The 22,305-nt window shown below is 59.7% G+C and overlaps 1 protein-coding gene across 1 annotated transcript; it reads right to left on the bottom strand.

Moving 5' to 3' along the window:
• Positions 1-443: 443 nt before the first annotated feature.
• LOC140912966 (uncharacterized) lies at positions 444-22,305 on the bottom strand. Its single transcript, XM_078853165.1, has 13 exons — positions 22,179-22,305; positions 21,356-21,472; positions 20,733-20,882; positions 19,646-19,756; positions 19,231-19,350; positions 17,683-18,566; positions 12,991-13,074; positions 11,656-12,202; positions 10,750-10,867; positions 7,785-8,789; positions 6,553-6,610; positions 2,825-2,952; positions 444-2,463 (listed from the first exon to the last, which is right to left on the bottom strand). The coding sequence occupies exons 2-13, from the start codon at positions 21,443-21,445 to the stop codon at positions 959-961; spliced, it is 4,800 nt and encodes a 1,599-aa protein (XP_078709291.1). The 5' UTR covers positions 21,446-21,472; positions 22,179-22,305; the 3' UTR covers positions 444-958.

Here is a 22,305-nt window from a genome sequence, read left to right on the forward strand (position 1 = left end):
GTTGGCCGCACCCAGCACCATGGGGTCCTGCTCCCTGACTGAGGCCTGTAGGTGCTACTGTAATACAAAGAGTAACAGCTCCTGGCTCTTACAGAGCATCATTCATCCCTAGATCTGGGTGCCATACAACAGAGCTAATTAGCTTCATCCTGGCCGTGCAGATGGGAAACCAAGGCATAGAGGGGGAAGTGACTTGCCTGAGATCCCACAGCAAGTCAGCAGCGGAGCTTAGAACCCAGGAGTCCTAACTCCCTGGTTTGGCCCCTCCCCCCACTCAAACCCCCTCCCCTCCCAGAGCCAGGGGTAGAACCCAGGAGACCTGGCTCACTAAATACACACCAAGTTCCACCACCTCACTGATCTAACCACTCTCATTCGCAGCCCTTTGCATGTCTACAGCATGAGCCAGCCGCTGGCCCTGCAGAGCCGCCATGGACTGTGTGTGAGGGAGGTACTGGGGGTTTATTGTTTTAAGATGAAGTAGAAACAGAGACAATGGATAAAAAACGTACTTGTGCCCGTCACACCAGACAGGCCCGGGAGCCTTGGGGGCAAAGGCCATACACATCAGTCCTTGGGGACTAGCTCAGGGGGTGGCTACTGGCATCGGGAAGGAGATGGGCTGCCCTCCACCTGGGAGCATCCATCTCTCTGGCCTTGTGGGGAGCAGCCCCTAGAGCTCCCAGCCCCTGCACCCCTCGCCAGCCCTGGGAGAGGGGAAGGAGCAGAGAATAAGGCCCAGAGAAGGTGAGATCCAGGTAGCGATAGGCTGGGCCTATGGGGGTTAATAATCCCTGCTGAGTGGAGGGTGGTGAAGGGGGAGATGCCCCCACCCCAGGTAATTTGCCCCCAGTTCCAGTACAGAGGGGATTCCTGGTGCAGAGATGACTATTCCCCATGACACCCAAATCCAGCCATGCTGAATCAGGAGACGGCAGGCGGCTCCCACCCGCCTCCATCACTCCGGCTCCTCTTTGATCTGTACGTCCAGCTCTGCGTCCCACGTCCCGGGAGGCAGCACCAGCACCTCCCCCACCCCGTCCTCCTCGTCGTCCTCATCCCGCGGCTGGACAAAGGGGTCCCGGTAGATCCGGGCCCCGCCGGGCCCCGTCAGAGGGTCGCTCTCCTTGGTGTGGGTGCGCTGGTGCTGGGTGAGGGCAGAGCCCTGGGAGAAGCTTCGCCCGCACTGGGGGCAAGGGTAGGGGCGCTCGCCGGTGTGCACCCGCTGGTGCTGGATGAGGGTGGAGCCCTGGGAGAAGGCTTTGCCGCACTGGGAACAGACATAGGGTTTCTCTCCAGTGTGGGTGCGGCCGTGCTGGGCCAGGGCCGAGCTGTGCTTGAACGCTTTCCCGCACTGGCCGCAGCGGTAGGGCCGCTCCCCGGTGTGGATGCGCTCGTGCCGCTTGAGGGCCGAGAGGTCTCCGAAGCGCTTGCCACAGGCCCCGCAGCCATAGGGGGTCTCCCCGGTGTGGATGCGCTGGTGGGTGGCCAGCGCCGAGCTTTGGCTGAAGCCTTTGCCGCAGTCGGTGCAGCGGTAGGGCCGCTCCCCGGTGTGGACCCGCTGGTGCCGTTTGAGGGCCTTGCGGTCGCTGAAGCGCTTCTGGCACTCCGGGCACGGGAACGGGCGCTCCCCGGTGTGCAGCCTCTGGTGGGTGATGAGGGCAGAGCTCACGCTGAAGCTGCGCCCGCAGTCGCCGCAGACGTAGGGGCGCTCGCCGGTGTGGGTGCGCCGGTGCAGCACCAGGGAGGAGCGCTGGCTGAAGCCCTTCCCACACTGCGGGCAGCCGTAGGGCCGCTCCCCAGTGTGGACCCGCTGGTGCTCCCGCAGCGACGAGCCGCGCCGGAAGCCCTTCCCACACTCGGGGCAGACGTGGGGCTTCCCGCTGTGGATCACCGCGTGGCCCGCCAGCGCCGCCGCCTCCCCGAAGCGCCGGCCACACTCGGGGCACTTGTAGGGCAGCTCCCCCGTGTGGCCGCTCTGGTGGCGCAGGAGGTTGGTGCGGGTGCTGTAGGCCTCCCCGCAGTGGGCGCAGACATGGGGCTTCTCCGTGGCGTGGACGTGGGCGTGGCGGGTCAGGTGCTCCTTGTGGCGGAAGCTCTTCCCGCACTCGGCGCAGGGGTACGGCCTGGCACCGCTGTGGATACGCTGGTGGCGGAGGAGGTTGGAGCTGTTGGTGAAGCCCTTCCCGCAGTCGGGGCACTGGTAGGGCCGCTCCCCCGTGTGGGTGCGTTCGTGCTTGACGAACTCCGACTCCTTGGCGAAGCTCTTCCCGCAGTCCCCGCAGATGATGGGCCCCTCGCGGGAGGAGCGGCCTGGCAGGGCCACTTCACCATCCCGCTTCGCCCGCCTCTGCCGGCCCAATTCGCTGGCCTCCCCCGCCTTGGGGCTCCGGGACGGCCCGTGCGGCTCCGGTTCCACTGGCCCTTCCCACAGGGGAATTTCCTCCTCCGTCCCGGTACCTGCTGGGAGAGAGAGAGAGAATCCAGCCAGGGCTCATTCCCTGCGCCGGAGAGAGAACGGGCAGCAAAGGGAGTGGAAAACCTGCTGGACAGGAAGCAAACACACACCACCACCCCACCAAATCCTACCCCAGAGGGGAGAGGAGGAGCCAGGTCTGCCTCAATAGCCCAGCATAACCCCGAGCAGCTCACTGCATCCTTCCACCACAGAAAGGAACGGGCGGCCACCTGCCAGCCCGCGAAGCTTCTCCCTTAGCTCAGGCTCTACGAGTGAGAGCTACCGCTCAGCCCCCGTGGGTGACCCGAGCTCTGGCGTCATGGTCCCGCAATCTGGTGCATGCACTGCCCATCCCCCACTGGTTACCCGTTCCCTGCTGTGCTTCGGGATCCTCTGGATGCTCAGCAAGCAGTTGGTTCTCTGCTGCCAGGGGTGTATTTTGCTCCATCTCCTCCTGGGACAGGCTGCCCGGCTGCGCCATCGAATCTCGGGCCCTGGAAACACCCAAAGACACCAGTCACCACAGAGCCAGGACCGAGAGGAACTGGGGAGAGGAGTCTTCGTGGAGAGGCACAAATAACCAAGCACCATGAAGAAATATTCAGCCCCCTGCCCACCAGGGAGACCCGGCTGGCTGGAAGGACCCGGCTCTCAGGAGCCAGCAGACTGGGGTTAGAAGTGAATACAGCAGGCTGGCTGCACACTGCCCCCCAGTACAGCCCTGCCAGCGCCCCTCAATCGCAACCCGCAGCCCCTGCTATGCCAGCCCTGGGCTCCCCCCACACACACCGCCCTGCCGGCGCCCCTCAATCCCGACCCACAGCCCCTGCTAGCCCAGCCCTGGGCTCCCCCCACACACCGCCCTGCCGGCGCCCCTCAATCCCGACCCACAGCCCCTGCTAGCCCAGCCCTGGGCTCCCCCCACACAGCCCTGCCGGCGCCCCTCAATCCCGACCCACAGCCCCTGCTAGCCCAGCCCTGGGCTCCCCCCACACAGCCCTGCCGGCGCCCCTCAATCCCGACCCACAGCCCCTGCTAGCCCAGCCCTGGGCTCCCCCCACACAGCCCTGCCGGCGCCCCTCAATCCCGACCCACAGCCCCTGCTAGCCCAGCCCTGGGCTCCCCCCACACAGCCCTGCCGGCGCCCCTCAATCCCGACCCACAGCCCCTGCTAGCCCAGCCCTGGGCTCCCCCCACACAGCCCTGCCGGCGCCCCTCAATCCCGACCCGCAGCCCCCGCCAGCCCAGCCCTGGGCTCCCCCCACACAGCCCTGCCGGCGCCCCTCAATCCCGACCCACAGCCCCTGCTAGCCCAGCCCTGGGCTCCCCCCACACAGCCCTGCCGGCGCCCCTCAATCCCGACCCAAAGCCCCTGCTAGCCCAGCCCTGGGCTCCCCCCACACACCGCCCTGCCGGCGCCCCTCAATCCCGACCCACAGCCCCTGCTAGCCCAGCCCTGGGCTCCCCCCACACAGCCCTGCCGGCGCCCCTCAATCCCGACCCACAGCCCCTGCTAGCCCAGCCCTGGGCTCCCCCCACACAGCCCTGCCGGCGCCCCTCAATCCCGACCCGCAGCCCCCGCCAGCCCAGCCTCCTTGCCGTGGCCGCTTGCTCCAAGCAGCGATTTGCTGCCTCTGTTTCTCTCAATCCCGGGGCCGCGTCTCGCTGGGACTCTGCGTCTCCCCTGCGCCTGGACCGGGCCGCGGGGGGCCGGATCGGGGCTGCCCGGCCGGGGCGGGCTCTTCACAGACCCGGATCCGGCGCCCGGGGACCCACGTGCCTGCCCGGGGCGCTCAGCCCCGCCGCTGCCGAGCAGATCCGCAGCCGCTGGCTTTTGCAGCAGGAAGTGGCTCCCTTCGCTGCCTCCTCCCCATCCCCTCCCCCGGCCCGGCTGGCAGCTCTATGGTTTTAACCCGCTAGATCCGACCCCAGCGCTTCCCCCGGGGGCCTGGAGGGACCCCCCCCCCCCCCCTCGATGAACAGCCGCTGCGCCGCGCCCCAGAGGCGGCTGCACGGGTCAGCGCCGGCTGGGCACTGCCGCGCCCTTCCACGGGCGGAGCGGCCGCCGGTCCCCCGTTGTCTCGCGCCCGCCTCCAGAAGGCAGCGGGGAGCGAAGGGTCCCTTTCGGGGTGAGGGGTCTTTGGGGAAACTCCAGGGGTGACTTGGACTTGTGCCCCCAGCGTGGCTCGGTGGCGCCCCCCAGCGGCTGATGAGGTCACGCGGGGAGCTTGGGCGCAGGAGTGGGCCAGGCGGGGCGGCATGTATTCCCGGAGCTTGCCTCACATGGCATCATCTTTAACTCAAGATTTTACATGCTGGAGACTCCAGGCCAATCCGGAAGGGTTGGCAACGGCTACACCTGACCCTCACGCCGTTTGATCCCGAGGTCACAGGTTTTGTTTGTATGGACTTTGCTCGTGCTTTTTATGTATAATCCTAGAATATCAGGGTTAGAAGGGACCTCAGGAGGTCATCTAGACCAACCCCTGCTCAAAACAGGACCAGTCCCCAATTTTTGCCCCTAAATGGCCCCCTCAAGGTTTGAACTCACAACCCTGGGTGTAGCAGGCCAATGCTCAAACCACTGAGCTATCCCTTCCCCCAAGGGAAGCCTGTAGCTTGCTGTAAAACTAGGAAAATAACTAGATGAGTTGCTGTACCCCCTGCAAACCTCTGCGTACCCCTGGTTGAGAATCACTGTCCTACAGCCCCCAGGGCAGGGGCCTGGCTAGCCTGGGGGGTGGAGTACTGAGTCTTTCCCCTTCATATGAGAGGGGGATGCTGGAGACCTCTCCCTTGGCCTGTCCAGTCCTTGTCCTCCCTGTCCGAGCTGCCAGGGCACAGGCTGGTCAGCGCACATGAGCAAATTTGTGGGGCCCAGTAGGGCTGAGACCCAACAAACTCATTGCAGAGGGAAGCCATTGCCTTCCCATCCCATCCAGCTCCTTCCCAGGCCAGGATGGGGCAGGGGGTGGGGTGTGTTAAAAACTCAAGGGAGATAAAGGTTTGTGTGGAAAGAGACAGAAAGAGCGCAAGTCCCTGGATGAGTGTCATGTGAGGATCAGACTGGAGTTGGGTCTTACGACACCGGCCTCTCGCTCACTGGTTCTCAACCTATTTACCGTATGCAGCTCTCTAGAGGTCACGTGGTCACATCCACACAATCTATATACTACCCGTATGGCCCTGAGAATGTCACACGGGCCGCAGCTGTGTGCTGACTGGGCTGTGGGTTGAGAACCACTGCTCTAGTACCTGAGCTAAAGGCGGGCAATGAGGGCAGAGACAGCAGCAGACTCCTGCAGGGCCCAGGCCCTAGAGCGGGGCAGAAAGCCCCAGGGGGCTAGTCTGGGGTACAGGGAGATCCAGGGTTAGGGGCACTTTGTTTACATGGGAAAATGAGGAGCAGCACTCGGGCCAGTGGGGGATCTGGGGCAACCAGATGGGGAAACCCAGAATCACCCCCAGCTGCAGGTAGACAGGTGGATTCCGCACCCCAGTTCCCAATGAGTGACACCCCTGTGTAGAACAGATCAATGCAATTGTTTTTAATTGTTCACTTTATTAATATAAACATAAGTAAAGTTTTATGAATGAAACTACATTCATTCATAAAACCAGGTACCCCAATAACTGGCTAATTGAGTTTCCCTTTCAATCCAATTGCTGCTTAAATCACTGAAACTTGCACTGCTTCCACATTGTAACTTCTGCTCACTGGTTGCCATTCATTATACTTGTCTATATTGTAACTTCTGTTCACTGTCTGCCATTCCTTACACTTGTCCATGTTGTAACCCAAACTCCATTTTAACTTCTCCCAAACTCCATTTTTAAATGCTCACGTCATTTTTGCTAAACCCTGCTGTATTCTTATTAGTTTAGATGTGTGAATGAGGTATGGATGGATGATGGACTCAACCTCCAGCCCCAGCCCATCCTGATGAAATAAAGTGTAAACACCAATGGCTGAAGACAGCCCTGACCAAGCAAGAAGAGTCCACCCTAAAAAGAACAGAAGTACAATTGAAGGAACATCAAAGCCAGGTCCCAGGCTGAAATTCATGTCTGCAATCGACGGTGATCAATCACACCGAACCCAGAAGCAGCATGACACAGCAAGACCTATAGACTCTGGATTCAAACTCAAGCCTACAAAAAGCATGGAGAAGACAGAAGGCTTTGGAGGGTAACATTCTGCTGCCAACATGGAAGGGTATGGGTGCATGCCCAACAGAGACCTAGCTCTTCCTTGTGCCCGGCTTTCCTGGCCAGTTAGCTGCCACAAACTACAAACCCAAGGTACGTTCAGGCCTGGTAACTATGAAGCAGCTACAGAACACACGCACGTGTGTGTGTGTGTGATATTAGTTATTAGTCTTAAATCAAATTGTGTTTTTATAATAAACATGACATCTGGTCTTGTCCCCTCAAACGATCCTGTGTAGTTTTATCTGTGCAACACCTGGGAACCCTGCACCCCAAGGCCAGGTTGTTCTCAAGGAACGAGGTTGGGTGAGCACAGAACAGTGAGGGGGGTGAAGGGGCAAAGCCCAGGGGGGCAACACAAAGGACACAGAGAGTTAGGACAGTTTCTTTATTGCATAGGAACAATAGACCCTGATCACCCAGTGAGAAAGCAGAGAGCCAAGACTGGAGCCGAGAGCCTAGGGATGGGCTGGCCCGAAGCCTGGGAGCTTCTCCGGCTGCTTGGGAGCCAGGATGGGCCACCCCCGGCTGCCACTGAGCTCCATGCTTCGTGGAGAGAGGAGCCGGGTGCTGGAGACACCGCTGGGGAGAAGGAGATGGGCTCTCCCCCCTGCCTGGAAGCGTCTATCTGTCTGGCCATAAAGGCTATTAAGGAACCAGTCCCTGGGGTGGGGTTAGGCAGGCATGGAAGGTCTCTCTAATGTTTGTGAAGACGACCAAGGACATTTTAAGTGGCCAGGCCCCATGTCCCATTCTCCAGCCTCTGAGCCAGCCAGTCCCTCCATCCTGTGGCTGGCTCAGAGCTGGCGCCCCCTAGAAGGGAAAAGCCCTGCCCCCTGAGGCAGCCCATGCTCCAGCCTTGAGTCTCTAAGTGCCACCGTAGTACAAATAATACCAGTCAGAGAGAAACAGAGCCTGCAGACTCTCCCCAGTTTCTCTCTCAGGCGAGCGTCTTCCTGGCAAAGATCAACGTCGCTCTCCCACACATGGCCTCCCCCTGAGGTCTTGACATTTCTCAGGGACGGTAGCCCCCCCGGAAGTCCTGTAAGGCTCTCTCCTGGCGGGGGAGGGGGGTCTCTGTTCCCGCCCCATGCCAAGGTCCCCCTCCTTTCTCAGCCCATAGGCACGTCCCCAGCCCTCCACTGCGGCCCCGGGGCAGGCGAGCGGGCGCCCAGCTGCAGCCGCAGCATCTCCCACATCTGGCCAGGCGAAGGGCCCTGCTCCGGGAAGAACCGCAGGTGCTGCACCAGCCTGGGCCCTGCGGCGTCGCCAGCCCCCTCGCCGCGCCGGTGGGTGCGGTGATGCTTGACCAGGGTGGCTTTCTGGGTGAAGCGCTTCCCGCACTGGGCGCAGGGGAAGGGGCGCTCGCCGGTGTGGGTACGCCGGTGCTGCGCCAGGTTGGCGTTGACGCTGAAGCTCTTGCCGCAGTCGGGGCAGGTGAAGGGCTTCTCGCCGGTGTGGACCCGCTGGTGCAGCAGCAGGGTGGAGCTCTGGCGGAAGCTCTTGCCGCACTCCCCGCAGGCGTAGGCCCGCGCCGTGTGCCGGGCCTGGTGCCGCAGACAGCGGGCCACGTCGCCAAAGGCCTTGCCGCACTCGGCGCAGCGGAAGGGGCGCTCGCGGCCGTGGGTGTTCTGGTGGCGGAGCAGCTTGGAGCTCTCGCGGAAGCTCTTGCCGCACTCGGGGCAGCGGAAGGGGCGCTCGCCGGTGTGGGTGCGCTCATGCTTGCGCAGGTTGGAGCTGTGGCTGAAGCGCTTGCCGCACTGGGGGCACCCGTGGGGCTTCTCCCCGGTGTGGGTGGTCTGGTGCTTCTTCAGGTTGGAGCTGTTGCTGAAGGTCTTGCCGCACACAGCGCAGGCGTTGGGGCTCCTGGCCTTGGGGCTCTTAGCCAGGGGCTCCCCCCGCGGCCTGCACGCCCCGCCCTGGTTCTCACCTCCACAGTCGGACCGATTGACTCTCCCCTCCGTTGGGGTCTCGAGGCCAGAGGAACTCATTTCATGCTTGGCGGATGAGTTCAGTCCATTACCCAGGGGGTCTCCCTGCTTGGGGCTCAGTGATGTCCCACGTGTCTTCGATCCCACAGACCCCTCCTGCTGGGGATTCCCCTCCTCTGCCCTGAAATCTGCTGGGAGAGAGAGAGAGAATCCAGGTGGGGCTCATTCCCTGCGCTGGGGAGGGAAGGGGCAGCAAAGGGGTTTGTTGCTGAGCAGAAAACCCGATGGGCAGGAAATGAATCCCCTCAAACCCTTCCCTGAGGGGAGAGGAGGGACCGGAGCTGCCCCAACAGCCCAGCTGAGCCCGCAGAGAAAGGCTGGGGGAGGGGAGGGCTCCTGCCGCAGTGGGAGCCAGGAATGACACCTGCCATGAGGACAGGGCACCTGCTGGGGATGACACTGAGTGAGACAAGACAGAACTGGGGGGCTCCCAACGGCTTTGCTGAGATCCCAGCTGTTCCTTCACTCCTGGACAGTCTCTGAGCCAGTGTGACACACTGACCCCTTGGCAAAGGGTTCTTTGCGAACAAATCTCACCTGAGACCTGTCAAACTCACAGTACCAAAGGCATTGCCTGGCGTGGTAATCGTCCACAAGGGGTAATATGTAAGGTATCTACAGAAAGCTTGTAACGTGTCATAATCATTATGAGATGTACATGCAGGTAATATTTAAGCAATAATACATTTCTACTGACAGGACACTATAGGACTTTGAATAGAAATTAGTCACCAGGGGATAAGTCTCGGGGATGGCCCGTTCAGGCGAGAGGGTGTTGCCACCCTGCCCTGTCTAGCCAGTGATACAGTTCAAGGCTCAATTGTTTACTCTTGTGCAACACTGAGGTCTTGTCTACACTTCAAATGCTGCAGCGGCATAGCTGCGCTTCAGTGTAGACACTCCCTACGCTGGTGGGAGAGGTTCTCCGGGTGGTAGCTGGGTCAATGGAAGAATTCTTTTGTCAACCTAGCGCAGGCTACACAGGGATTTAGGTCGGCTGAACTATGTCGTTCAGGGGTGTGGATTTTTCACATCCATCTCTGACATACTTAAGCTAACCTAATCTTCTAGTGTAGACCAGGCCTAAGACCATCCATGGAAAACCATCAGAAGCAACTGTAAACAATCAAAAGCCCCTGGAGGTAAACAAAGGAACATTACAACATGACAGGGGTTCGCCCTGCCTACGAACAGAAACAAAAGACTGTTTCAGCCTAACACAGAGGAGGGAGAGGTCCCCTGGATCCATTTACTGAGGAAACCCCTTGTGCAGCTGGCGTATTTTCATGAACATTTGGATCCTGGTTCTTGTGAAACAAGCCAGCTCTGCAACAGACTTAACAGGGGGAGGGGGGCACCCTCAAGTGTGCACCCAGGGTCACATTTTCTGATTTTGTTGTGTGTTGTATCCACCTGTTTCCATCCCACTCTCTCATTTCTAGTTCAATCTTTACCCTTTCTTAAATAATCCTATTTTTGTTTTATTAGAAGCACTCACAAGTACTGGGTGACTTTAGAGGAGCAGCGATATAAGGTAAAACTAGTAACATAGGGTACCCTGCTCCTTTGGGGCAGAGGGTCTGGGATTTCTGTCAGTAGCCAGTGTCAGGGGTTGGATATCATGGGAGAACAACCCAAAGGGACTGGGGTGCACCTCTTGTTAACCTGCAAGGCAGATACAGGGCTGGCATAGCCTGGAGGGGAACACTTGAATGGCTGACAGGAGTTAACCCCCAGTCACCACGGGCAAGAATCCCTCGCATTGGAGGCAGGGGGTAGCAGAGCGACTCCCAGCTCTGGGTGCCCCAGGAACCGTCACAGCCAATGTCACGGTTTCCCATCAGGGGTGTCATGTCAAACTGGGAAATGGAAATTCTGCTGGAGAAAGAAAAGGGGTTGGAGTTGTGTGGCTGGTGCAAGATCGGAAGCACCCATGCTTCCCAGTGGGAGCTGTATTGTACGGGTGACAATCTCTGTGCTGCAGGGTCTGAGGGCTCCAGGGGCTGATCCCCCAGAAAGAGCCCTGACCGAAAGCCCCAGGTGCATTAGAGCCCCCCAGCTCCTGATCCCTGAGGGGAAGCAGCTCCTCACCTGGCGAGATCAGAGTCTCCTCCTCCTCCTCCTTAATCTCCCTGCAGACCTGGCCATGTTCTGGGGCCAGCCCTGCCCCAGAGGAACACGCAGCCTCCTTCTCCCATGTCACCAGCTCCTGGAACAACGAAGGCGCCCGCATCAGCGCTGGCAGCAACATACCCCTCACTCCCCATCAGCAAACAGAGCTGGCCAGACAAGGGAAATCCCTGCCTGTCAAAAATGTTACTGTTTTTTAACGTTTTTACCCCCAATTGGGGTTGGGGGTTTTTTAAAGCAGCTTTTTTCTGGGGAAGGGTTTTTAACAGAAAAGTCTATTCGGGGAGAACTCAGAGGAAGTTTTTCAGCTTCCCAGCCACCAGACAGACCACCTCACAGCCTCTGCCCACAGCTCCGGGGCTGGAGAAGACGAGAGCCATGACTCTCCGCCTCCCCCTTCGCTCCAGGAAGCAGAGGATTGATCACCTGGGTTCTCTTCCTCTCCGGTCCCAGGTGAGGCGTGTGGGGAGAGGCGGCTTTCACCCAGGCAGCCCTCCCAGAAAGTTTTTTGTCAATTTCACCAGCAGAAAGTGACTGTGAGGAGAGACTTGCAGGCAGGGGGGCGAGAAGCCTACATTGAGATTTTTCCCAACAGAAAAAAAAAAAAAAAAAAATTTTCCCACGAAACTGAAATTTTTCCCCAGGGACAATTTTGGTTGGGCAAAACGGGCATTTTTCATGAGAAAAATCATCTCCACAAAATATTTTTTCCCAGTAGCTCTACTAACAGAGAGGAAAGGTCCCGTGTACCCATTCCCCTCCCCGTGAGCCAGCCAGTACCCCACTGGAACTGGATCAGAGCTGGCAGCCCCTAGAGGGGAAAGGCCCCATGTCCCACTCTCTAATGATTTTACATCCGTAAATTACCTCCTGCTGTGGCCATATTCCGGGCTCTTGCTTGGCTAACTGGAAACCCTCCGCCAAGGCCACAGCCTGCTCCCCGGTCTGGGGGTGACACCCCCCCACCCAGCTCTGGATCTCCTGGGGCAGGATACTCAGGAACTGCTCCAGCACCAGCAGCTCCAGCATCTGCTCCTTGGAGCACTGCTCCGGCCTCAGCCACGCCCGGGAGAGGAGGCAGAGGTGGCCGTACGCCTCCCGGGGCCCCTCAGCCTCTTGGTAGCGGAAACCCCTGAAGCGCAGACGATGCATCTCCATGTCGATGGGTCCGTGGGCATCCGGCTCCTCCACTTCTTCTTTGGGAACCAGGCCACATCCCGGTGGGGGCTGGAACTGGAGCCTGAGAGCAGCTGGGGGAGCCACCTGGGCAGCCATGGCCCGTCTCTGAGCCAGGGCACAGCCGTATCTCCCTGGGGAGCACCTGGCATCAGCAATGGACCCTCTGCAGCACCCTCTGTACAGGTGGGGCACGTCCAAGCGGGGGGTGAGATCAGCCCAGAGGATGACCACCTCTCTGGAGAGTGAAGAGAAATTAGAGCCACAGAAGGAATGAGACACACAGGAACCACCCCTCCCAGCCCCAGTGTTGTGGGGAGAGAGGCAGACCCAGCGCGGGTGACCCCAAGGTTGGTGTCTCTTAGAACTTCTAGGAATTTCTACCCACTTAATGAATCCAGGACTCCTGACTCACAGATCCAACCCCCACCGCATCCCTCCCCACTCTAACCTCCCAGACCCCACTCCCTTCCCAGCGCTGGGGATAGATCCCAGGAGTCCTGGCTCCCAGCCCCCCCCTGCTCTAACCCTCCAGCCCCCACTCCCCTCCCAGTGCTAGAGGATAGAACCCAGGAGTCCTGGCTCCCAGCCCCCCCTGCTCTAACCCTCCAGCCCCCACTCCCCTCCCAGTGCTAGAGGATAGAACCCAGGAGTCCTGGCTCCCAGCCCCCCCTGCTCTAACCCTCCAGCCCCCACTCCCCTCCCAGTGCTAGAGGATAGAACCCAGGAGTCCTGGCTCCCAGCCCCCCCTGCTCTAACCCTCCAGCCCCCACTCCCCTCCCAGTGCTAGAGGATAGAACCCAGGAGTCCTGGCTCCCAGCCCCCCCCCCTGCTCTAACCCTCCAGCCCCCACTCCCCTCCCAGCGTTAGAGGATAGAACCCAGGAGTCCTGGCTCCCAGTTCCAGAGAGGGAACCCAGGAGTCCTGGCTCTTTGGACAATGGGTGCCCCACCCAGAGGGTGTCACGGCTCAGCCGGGGTCCGGGCACCCCCCCCGTCCGGCAGCGCGGCTCGCTCCCTCGCTCACCTCCCCGGGGGGCCGAGCCAGGGAGCGCCTGGCTCCGGCGCAGCAGGGCCAGAGGGTCCGGGAGTGGCCCAGCCGCCTGCCACTCAGGGCGGGGCGGGGCTGCTGCCATTGGCGCAGCTGCATGTCCATCAAAGGCACAGCCCGGCTGCGCCCGGCCCCCGACCCGCGCTCATTGGCGCTGGCCCGGGAGCCAGGCCACTCTTCTTGAGCTCCAAATTGGAGGGGGGGGGGGGTGATGCCAGCCTCACCCTAGTCCCACTGGAGCCCCCACTCCTGAGAGCCCAACTAACCCATAGCCCCCACGCCCTCCAGAGTCAGGGATAGAACCCAGGAGTCCTGCAGTCAGCCCCCTCCCCCAACCCACTAGATTCCCCTCCCCAAAGTGGGGATAGAGTCCTAACTCCAGTGAGTTAAAGGAGGGGCGGGGGCTGGGAGTCCCTTCTATTGTGTCCAGTTTCGGTCCGTCCCCGTCCCCCCCCCAAGAGAGGGGATGTGGACAAATTGGAGCGAGTCCCGAGGAGGGCAACGGAAATGATTAGGGGGCTGGGGCACACGACTTATGAGGAGAGGCTGAGGGAACTGAGGTCATTTAGTCTGCAGAAGAGAAGAGTGAGGGGGGATTTGTTAGCAGCCTTCAACTACCTGAAGGGGGGTTCCAAAGAGGATGGAGCTCAGCTGTTCTCAGTGGTGGCAGATGACAGAACAAGGAGCAATGGTCTCAAATTGCAGTGGGGGAGGTCTAGGTTGGATATTAGGAAACATGATTTCACAAGGAGGGTGGTGAAGCACTGGAAGGGGTTACCTAGGAAGGTGGTGGAATCTCCCTCCTTAGAGGTTTTTAAGGCCCGGCTTCACAAAGCCCTGGCTGGGATGATTTAGTTGGGGTTGGTCCTGCTTTGAGCAGGGATGACCTCCTTTGGTCTCTTCCAACCCTAATCTTCTATGATTCTATCCCTGGCTCTACGGGAGGAGTGGGGTCTAGCAGGCTATAGCCAAGGCCTGTGACCGGAAAGGAAGCTAACATAATCCCTCAACAGCCCAACACTGGCATGAGTTTGCCAGGTCTCAAAGCGACTGCTCAGACCCTGGGCTGGGTCCGTGTTTCTCTAGCAGGGAGGTTGCACGTGAGAATCAACACTAGAGACAGATGCTGCATTTTCTCTTTGCTCTTTTCTTCTCTTCCCTCTGGGGTTTGTTCTGTTTTCTTAGGACACAGGCTTGGACTTCAACACCAGCTCCAGCCCATCGCCACTAACTTCTCTTTCCCCTCCTGTGGATGGTTTGACACCAGCTCAGCGACTGTCAGACAAGGGCTTTTTCCTTTGTACTGACCATTGCCAGTCAAAGGGATAGGAGTATTGTTAAAATGAAAGCCTGACTTCACACCTTCCATTTCAAATGCTTTCACTGCTCTTCCTTCTTTTGCTGTATCTTTGGAGTTGCATCTGGACTAGGGATTGGTTCTACCCGATAACGCAAATCCTTTAGCTGGAATCAGGGCCCTTGTGCTGGACAGACCCTGGGTGAGATCAGAGGCGTTCATTCATGCCACACACTGCACCAGGGTCATGTGCATGAAAGGAGCAAAATAGGCTGTTTCCCTTTTAATCCCCAGCACCTGCAGTAGAGTACAAATAAGACTGTGACAGAGCCTGTCCCAGAACCCAGGCATCAGCCCCCCAAAAGGTTCACTAGGCCCTTCCCAGCGCTGGAAACAGACTAATTCCCTCACAAGTTCCTATCCCGCACCAACCAGTGCAGGGTCCTGGGGCAATTCTGACTGTAGGCAACAGGGGCCATAGATATTGCAATATGGGGTGCCTGAAAATCCAGAAACAGACAGGGAACATCTGCAACCGGTGATTGCCCCAGGATTCAGTATGAATGTGTCATACTGTGTGTGTGCAGAGCTAGAAGTTTTTCAAAGGCACTACTTTTCTTCCAAGAGAAATATGCCAATGCAGCAACTCAGAAACATTTCACACCAGTTTCACTCAATTGGTTGGGTAGAAAAAAATTAAACTGTTAGGAAAAAATTTTAAATGTTTCAAGGTGTGGGTTCAAAATGGCTTTTTGTTTCAAAGTTTCCTTTAATTCTACTTTTAAAATAAAATCAAGAATGCTTTAAAATGCTTAAAATTAAAACAAACCATTTTATTTGATCCAAAATGTTTTTTCCACCCTCCTAACTTTTTGATTTGCTGAAAACATCAAAACATTGGGGGTTTGGTTCAACCCAAAACCAGTTTTTTCCGAGAGTTTGGAACTGCCGGGAACAGGCAGCTTCCTTACTCCCCATCTGTGTGTGCGGCTCTGCGCGTGCAACAGAAATTGTTTATGAGGCCAGTATAATCTGTCATGACTCATGCCCCAACCATCTCACTAATTACTATTGATTATCTGTACTGAGGCAGTTCCTGCTAGCCTGGATCAAGTACTGGGACCACAGCGTGCCAGGAGCTGTACAGGCAACCAACACAGGAAGACCCTGACCCAGGAAGCCCTCTACTGGCAGAAAGAGCCCAGGTGATCTGAGTTTCACGAGATGGTACCAAGCTTAGCTCCCACTTCTCTGTTATCCCCTTCTACCACACAAGGGCTTCCTCTCCTCCCCGCTCCTCAATCTTCTGCCACCTCAGAAAGAGCTGAATTTGGCCCAATGGGTTGTGGAGGCAGGGAAGCTGGGACTCAGGATTCCTGGGTTCTATCCTCAGCTCTACCACTCACCTGCTGTGTGACCTTGGGTAAGTCACGTCCCTCTTTGTGCCTCAGTTTCCCCACCCACCCTTTGTCTAGACTAGGAGCTCTCTGGGACAGGGGCTGTCCCTCACCCTGGACCTGCCCAGCACCTGGCATGCATACTGTACAACTCCCAGCACAGAGGCAGACCTTCAGCTGCCACTGTAATATACGTAACAATAATAATAACCCTAACTCTCTGCTATTACCTCAAATCCTTTGGACACAGGCCAGATGGGGCTGTTATTGCTCACTGCAGTGAAGGCTCTGGGGATGGAGTTGGGCAAGTGCAGAGTGGTCAGGGAAGGAGAAGAGGGTTTATCCTATAGGGGATGACACTGATCATGCAGCCCAGAACTAGAGCATGGCCAGGTGCCAGCTGGGAATGGGGCAGGACTAACTGGGCTCCAGGAATCTTCACTGGCTGCTCCGGGCCCAGGAGGGGACATTCCCTGGCTGGCACCGGGCTCCCGAGCCAGCAGCTGTGTGTGCCACAGAGACAGGAGCCTGGTGGTGGAGCCAGGTGGCCCCTCCCTGTGTGAAAGCATGTCTTTGCAAGCTGTTGAGAAGCAGCCCCTCCAGTTCACAGCAGCCTCACACACCCCCACCCGGCTCCCAGGAGCAGAAAGCGAGGTCCAGAACCAGCAACCTCCCAGGCGAACAAAGGGACGGGCTGACACCTGGGGTGGGGCCTGCAGGGGTTAATGATGGCTGCTGGGTGGAGGGGGAGACGGCGGATCCCAGGACAGTTTGCTCCCGCTCCAGCACAGAGCGCATTCCCGGGCTCAGCGCTGCAGAGACAACTCAGACAAAGCAGGGTCTGGCTATGATTTTTTTGCCCACTCAAAACAAGAGAAGTACAGCCTGTTCTCCGCACAGCACCGTGATCCCCCAACAGGCCAGCCAGGGGGCAGCTTCATACCCACACGGCCGTATGGGCAACATCATCCCTCCATTCCCCGCGCTGCTCTCCAGCCACAGACCCAGCCTTGTGGGAATTGTCCTGCTGCGAAATCCACCGGGCATCAATTTCTGGGCTCCCTTGTGACCCCCAGCGCAGGGGAATCAGATCCCTGGTGGGTCACCCCCTGGAGATCCAAACTGTGCCCCAGTCTATGGATTCCCCTAAAATAGCAGCCCCTCTGCACTCAGCCCACAGCACGAGGGCAGGGAAACAGGGTTGAAGTCCACAGCACCTGCTCACCAGCAGATCCAAGGTCCCTGCCTCCGAGTCAGCCCCTTCCACTGATTCTCCACCAACGTGGCATAGCCCCACCGGAGTGGGGGTCGGGTTCAGAAGGGCGGGGGATCTGTCCCCCCCCACACTTCGAGGCACCCTCCACTAGCCCCAACCCACTCCTCACCCTCATAATGCAGCTTCCCGCCCTCCAAGTTTACTTCTTCCAGTAGAGATGGGAAGATGGACCACAGGGGACCCCACCTTACAACTCAGCCCTCTGTGGGGGGGTAGGGGGAGACTCTGCCACTCACCCCACCCCCACCAAATTCTCTCCATGGCTGTGTTCCCTCACCCTAGCAGGAGCAATACCACAGAAAGCGAGGGAGCCTGGGGACTCACTGCCATGGGGGAGAGGGGCTGGGCTCTGCCCCCCTCAGGATCCACGTTCCTCCTACTCGGAAGGACCCTGCTCCCTCTCTGCATCCGGCCAACACTGCCACATAACGCTCTGAAGGTCCTTCTACTGCTGCTGGCAGAGCTCCACCCCCTGAGGGAACCAGGCCCCACTCCTGGGGGAACTGATCCCACAGGTGGACCCTGGAACTGGGGGCATGGCAGCTAGCTGCGCTCCAAGCCCTGCCCCTGGCAGGATCCAATTCCCCCCCCGCCAAGGAACCGATCCCACCATCTGTGGGTGTACAAAGTGCCTGGAGTGGAGGGGCGGGGGACAGGACTGACAAGCCCCGCCCCTGCAACAGGCTCCGCCCCTCTACGTCCAGCAACTATTGCCACACTCGGTACAGCTATAGGGTCCCTCTTCCCGGTGGGCTTGCTGCTGCAGGTGGCTGGGTCCGACCTGGAAGCCCTTGCCACACTGGCTGCAGATGTACAGGCGGTCAGCCCCGTTGGCGTTGGCAGCGCCGGTGTTGGCGTGGGTGCGCCGGTGCCGGATGATGTGGGAGCTGAGCCGGAAGCTCTTGCCGCACTCAGCACAGATGTAGGGCTTCTCGCCAGTGTGGACGCGCCAGTGGTCCACCAGGTTGGAATGGTGGGTGAAAGCCTTGCCACACTCCGCACAGCCGTAGGGCTTTTCGCCGGTGTGGGTGCGCCGGTGGTTGACCAGGGTGGAGCTGCCGGAGAAGCGCTTGCCGCACTCGGAGCACTGGTAGGGCTTTTCGCCGGTGTGGGTGCGCCGGTGGCGAGCCAGGCAGGAGCTGCCCGTGAAGCGCTTGCCGCAGACGCCACACTGGTAGGGGGTGACTCCGGTGTGGGTACGCCGGTGCAGGTTGTAGTTGGAGCTCTGGCTGAAGGCCTTGCCGCACTCGCCGCAGACGTAGGGGCGCTCCCCGGTGTGGAAACGCTGGTGCTGCAGCAGGTTGGAGCTGGCGGTGAAGGCCTTGCCGCACTCCCCGCAGACGTAGGGGCGCTCCCCGGTGTGGGTGCGCTGGTGCTTGGTAAGGGCCGAGCTCTGGGTGAAGCTGCGTCCACACTCCCCACACGAGAAGGGCTTCTCGCCGGTGTGGATGATCTGGTGCTTCACCAGATTGGAGCGACGGCTGAAGCTCTTGCCGCACTCCACACAGGTGTTGGAGCGCTCCGGCATCGGTGCCCTCGTCCTGCCCCCACCCCCTGGGGATGCCATCAGTTGCAGGACAGGCTGGGGGCGGGAAAGAGGCACCAAGGCATTAATTCAATTCCACGGAGCTAAGAATAGAGCCCCCGTCTCCTACCCCCACCCCAGAGCTGGGGATGGGACCCAGGCATCCTGACTCCCAGCCCCCAACTCCGACCCCACTTGAACTCACTAACCCCTATTGCCTTTCCAGATTCAGGGATAGTACCCCTCAGGAGAGAGTCAGAGACCATGAACCCTCTCCCGGCACTGCTGCCCCACCCCGGGCCTCCCCCATTCTACTAGTTCTCCTTTTCTCCCTCACTAACCGCAATCCCAACATTCCGCCCCCGGAACCCTCGGTCCCCCCCAACATTCCGCCCTCGGAACCCTCGGTCCCCCCCAACATTCCACCCCTCATTTACGGTGGCGGGTTGGCGGTAAGCTAGTGCCACTAAGGGGGGTTATCTTGATAAGGGAATCCCCAGAATTCCCCCATCCCTGTAACCACAGGATTCCCCCCTCCCCGTCCAGCCCTGCCCTGTCCCCGGGAGCCCCAATTTAACCCCTCACTCCCCAACAGCTGAGCAAACACTCTCTAAGGCACCAGCCCCCACCCACATCCAGTCCCCTCGCCATGGTCCCTCACGGGGGCTCAGGTGGTGAGGAAGGAGCTGTTCCCCACCACCACTCTCCATTGGTTACTCACAGAATTCCCCTCCACTGGGATCCTCAGCTTCTGCCCCTCGACTTTGGGCTCCACGTGCACTTCCGAATCCACCACTGGCTCCTTCACAGGCCGCGAGCCCCGGCGTGCCACCGACTCCAGCTGGTGGGACAGGGTCAGAGCAAAGGAACTGCTGCCCCACATTGGCCCAGCCAGCCTAGCCCCCTGCCTCCCCTCAGATTGGCCCCTGGGCCAGCCATTCTCCACCTAGATCAGCCCAGCCAGCCCAACCCCCCACCTCTCTCACGCCCCTGGGTTGGCCCCGTGACCCCTCGGCCTATAGACATCCTGCCCCCCAATTCAGCCCAGCAAACCTCCCCTCTGCATCGACCCAGCCACCTCCCCCGTCCGCCCCAATCCCTGAATTTCCATCCATGGAAACCCTCAGCTTCTGTACCTCAAACTCTTGGTCCTCTTCCTCCTCTGCCTTCACCCTTCTGATTACTAGCTCCTCTTCCTCCTCATCTCCCTCCTCAGACAGCTCCTCCGGGAAAGCTGCAGAGTCCAGCTAAGGGAAAGGCAAGGGGGCAGATTGTTAAACAGCATGGGAGGGTCACCCCAGCCTGGTCCCTCAGCACAAACTGGATCCAGCCCCTAGGCACAGTTTAAACCCCCCGCTTCCTGGTCTCAGACAGGGCTGGACTGGGGGAGAGGCTGAGACTCCTCTCACTGACAGGCAGATAAGTGTTTAGCCCTAAGGGGGAAACTGAGGCACAAGATAGGGAGAATGAATTACTTAAGGTTCCAGTTCTGGGGACAGAACCCAGGAGTCCTGACTTCCAGTCCCCCCGGCTCTAACCCACTAGACCCCACTGCCCTCCCAGAACCAGGGATAGAACCCAGGAGTCTTGAACCTTTACCCCATGGGGTAAGCCATCTGAGCTCTGCTAGCTCCTCTTTAATACTCAGCAGTAATTTCCCCTGCTCTTGGGGCATTTTCCCCCACAGTACAGAAACCACTCAGCTATTGCCGGGTTAACATGCACCCCAATCTTTTCACAGGCCCAAAAGCTTTACTTGCTCTGGGGCGGCACAGAGGGGCTGTTTATATAGGGGTCCCTCACCGGGTGCTGTGATGCAGCCACCTGCGGGTTACGACACAGAGGCTGGTTATCAGTCACAAAGCAGTTTAAGACGGGAAGTGAAATCTAGCTGAAACCACAGGAGGATGTATGAAGCACAGTGGGTGTGGACTGTTCCACGCACCTATGTAAGACCTTGTCTCTAGGGCGAAGGTAAGAGTACCACCCACTGGGCCTCCCCACCCTGCTCCACGCAGCACAGCACCCCTGAGCACACATGGGGGCACTGGGGTCAGCACTGACTGAGAGGGGAGAGCGCCCCCTACTGAGCTCCCCTGCCTGCTGCACAGCACCCTTTAGCAATGCACAGGGGTCAGCACTGTGAGAGGCTCACCGCCCTGCAGCACAGCACCCCCTAGCATCACATGGAGAGGGGCATTTATCAGCATGTTAGTTACTCACCAAGTCCCCATCCGCTGGGATCCTCAACGTCCGCACCTGGAACTCCTGGTCCTCCTCCTCATCCTCTGGTTCCTCTTCCTCCTGCTGCAGCTCGGGCTGCCCGTCCGGAGGCATGGGAGAGCCCCACTTTGGCTGAGAAGGGGACTGCGACTAAAGGGGAGCGTCAGAGGGGAAGGGGGACTCAGCAAGACAAGCTCCCACTCTAGACCCACACCAAATCCCTTCCGGATGTGGCAGGGCCCAGGATCCATTGCACGTATTCAACCAGCACTGCCGGTAGGGCGGCAGGCTGCACCCCAGACCTGGCTGCATATGTACAAGGGATGGGAACAAGGTTAGGACAGGTCTCGGCCCAGCCAGCCAGCTCCCTTCCCCCTAGACCTGGCCACACACAGCCCACATCTCCTCCCTGGACCCAATGAGCCACCCCCATTTCTCACCCTGGACTAGCCCTTGGGGCCAGTCAGCCAGCCACCATTCCTCCCCCAGATCAGCCCCACAGCCCAGTGCTGCTGCCTCATCTTCCCACATGGGGCCCGCTGGAGGCAAGTCAGCCTAGACACTTCCGCAGAGAGCAGAAGGGGAATCCCCAAGGACACAGTCCCTGCCCACCAGTCACTCACTGAATCCCCATCCATGGAGATCACCAGCCTGCGTCCCTCAGACTGAGAGCTCCCCTCCCGCTCCTCCATCTCCTCTTCCTCCTCCTCCATCGGGTCTGGAGACGGGGCCAAGTGCAGCTGTGGGAGAGGAAAATACACAGTCAAAAACGGCAGCATGCACCAAGGTCCAGACCCCACTCCCAGGGCCTGGGGTAGAACCCAGGAGTCCTGACCCCCAGCCCCTCCACAACCCACTAGACCCCATTTGCCTCCCAGAGCCAGGGATAGAACCCAGGAGTCCTGACCCCCAGCCCCACCCACTAGACCCCCTCCCAGAGCCAGGGGTAGAACCCAGGAGTCCTGACCCCCAGCCCCACCCACTAGACCCCCTCCCAGAGCCAGGGGTAGAACCTGACCCCCAGCCCCAACCCACTAGACTCCACTCCCAGAGCCAGGGATAGAACCCAGGAGTCCTGACCCCCCCACCCCTCCAAGAGAGCCAAGGTGTCCTGACATCTAAGCCCCTCTTCCCCAGGGCAGGGACACGCCTTGCTCACTGAGCCCCGGACAGTTCCCACCTCTGTCCCCCAGCAGCGCTGGGGCCGCCCCATCCGGGCCCATCCCCACCCTGGCCAGGATCGTCCCCTCCCCACCCTCCGGAACCCTGCCCCCAGCCATCAGCTGTTCCCCCGCCGATCCCCCCACACATGCTGCTGCCAGCCCCCCCCGCCACGTTACCCCGCTGGCTCTGGGGGACTCCCCCTCCCAGGGACTCCGGAGGAAGTTGGGGCCGGTGCTGACTGCTTCCTGTGCCCCCCCTCCCCAGCCACCGCCTCCCACTCACCGCGGGGGCAGGAGCGGGCTGCCCAGCTGGGCTCCCCGCCCTCGGGTGCGCCCCCGGCTCCAGCTCGCCCAGCGCTGCGGTCCCCGCCGGGGAGGGGACCAGGGGAGGGACTCGGGAGCGGAGACAA

Source organism: Lepidochelys kempii, chromosome 6, assembly GCF_965140285.1.
Source record: "Lepidochelys kempii isolate rLepKem1 chromosome 6, rLepKem1.hap1, whole genome shotgun sequence".
Classification (NCBI taxonomy): Eukaryota; Metazoa; Chordata; order Testudines; family Cheloniidae; genus Lepidochelys; species Lepidochelys kempii.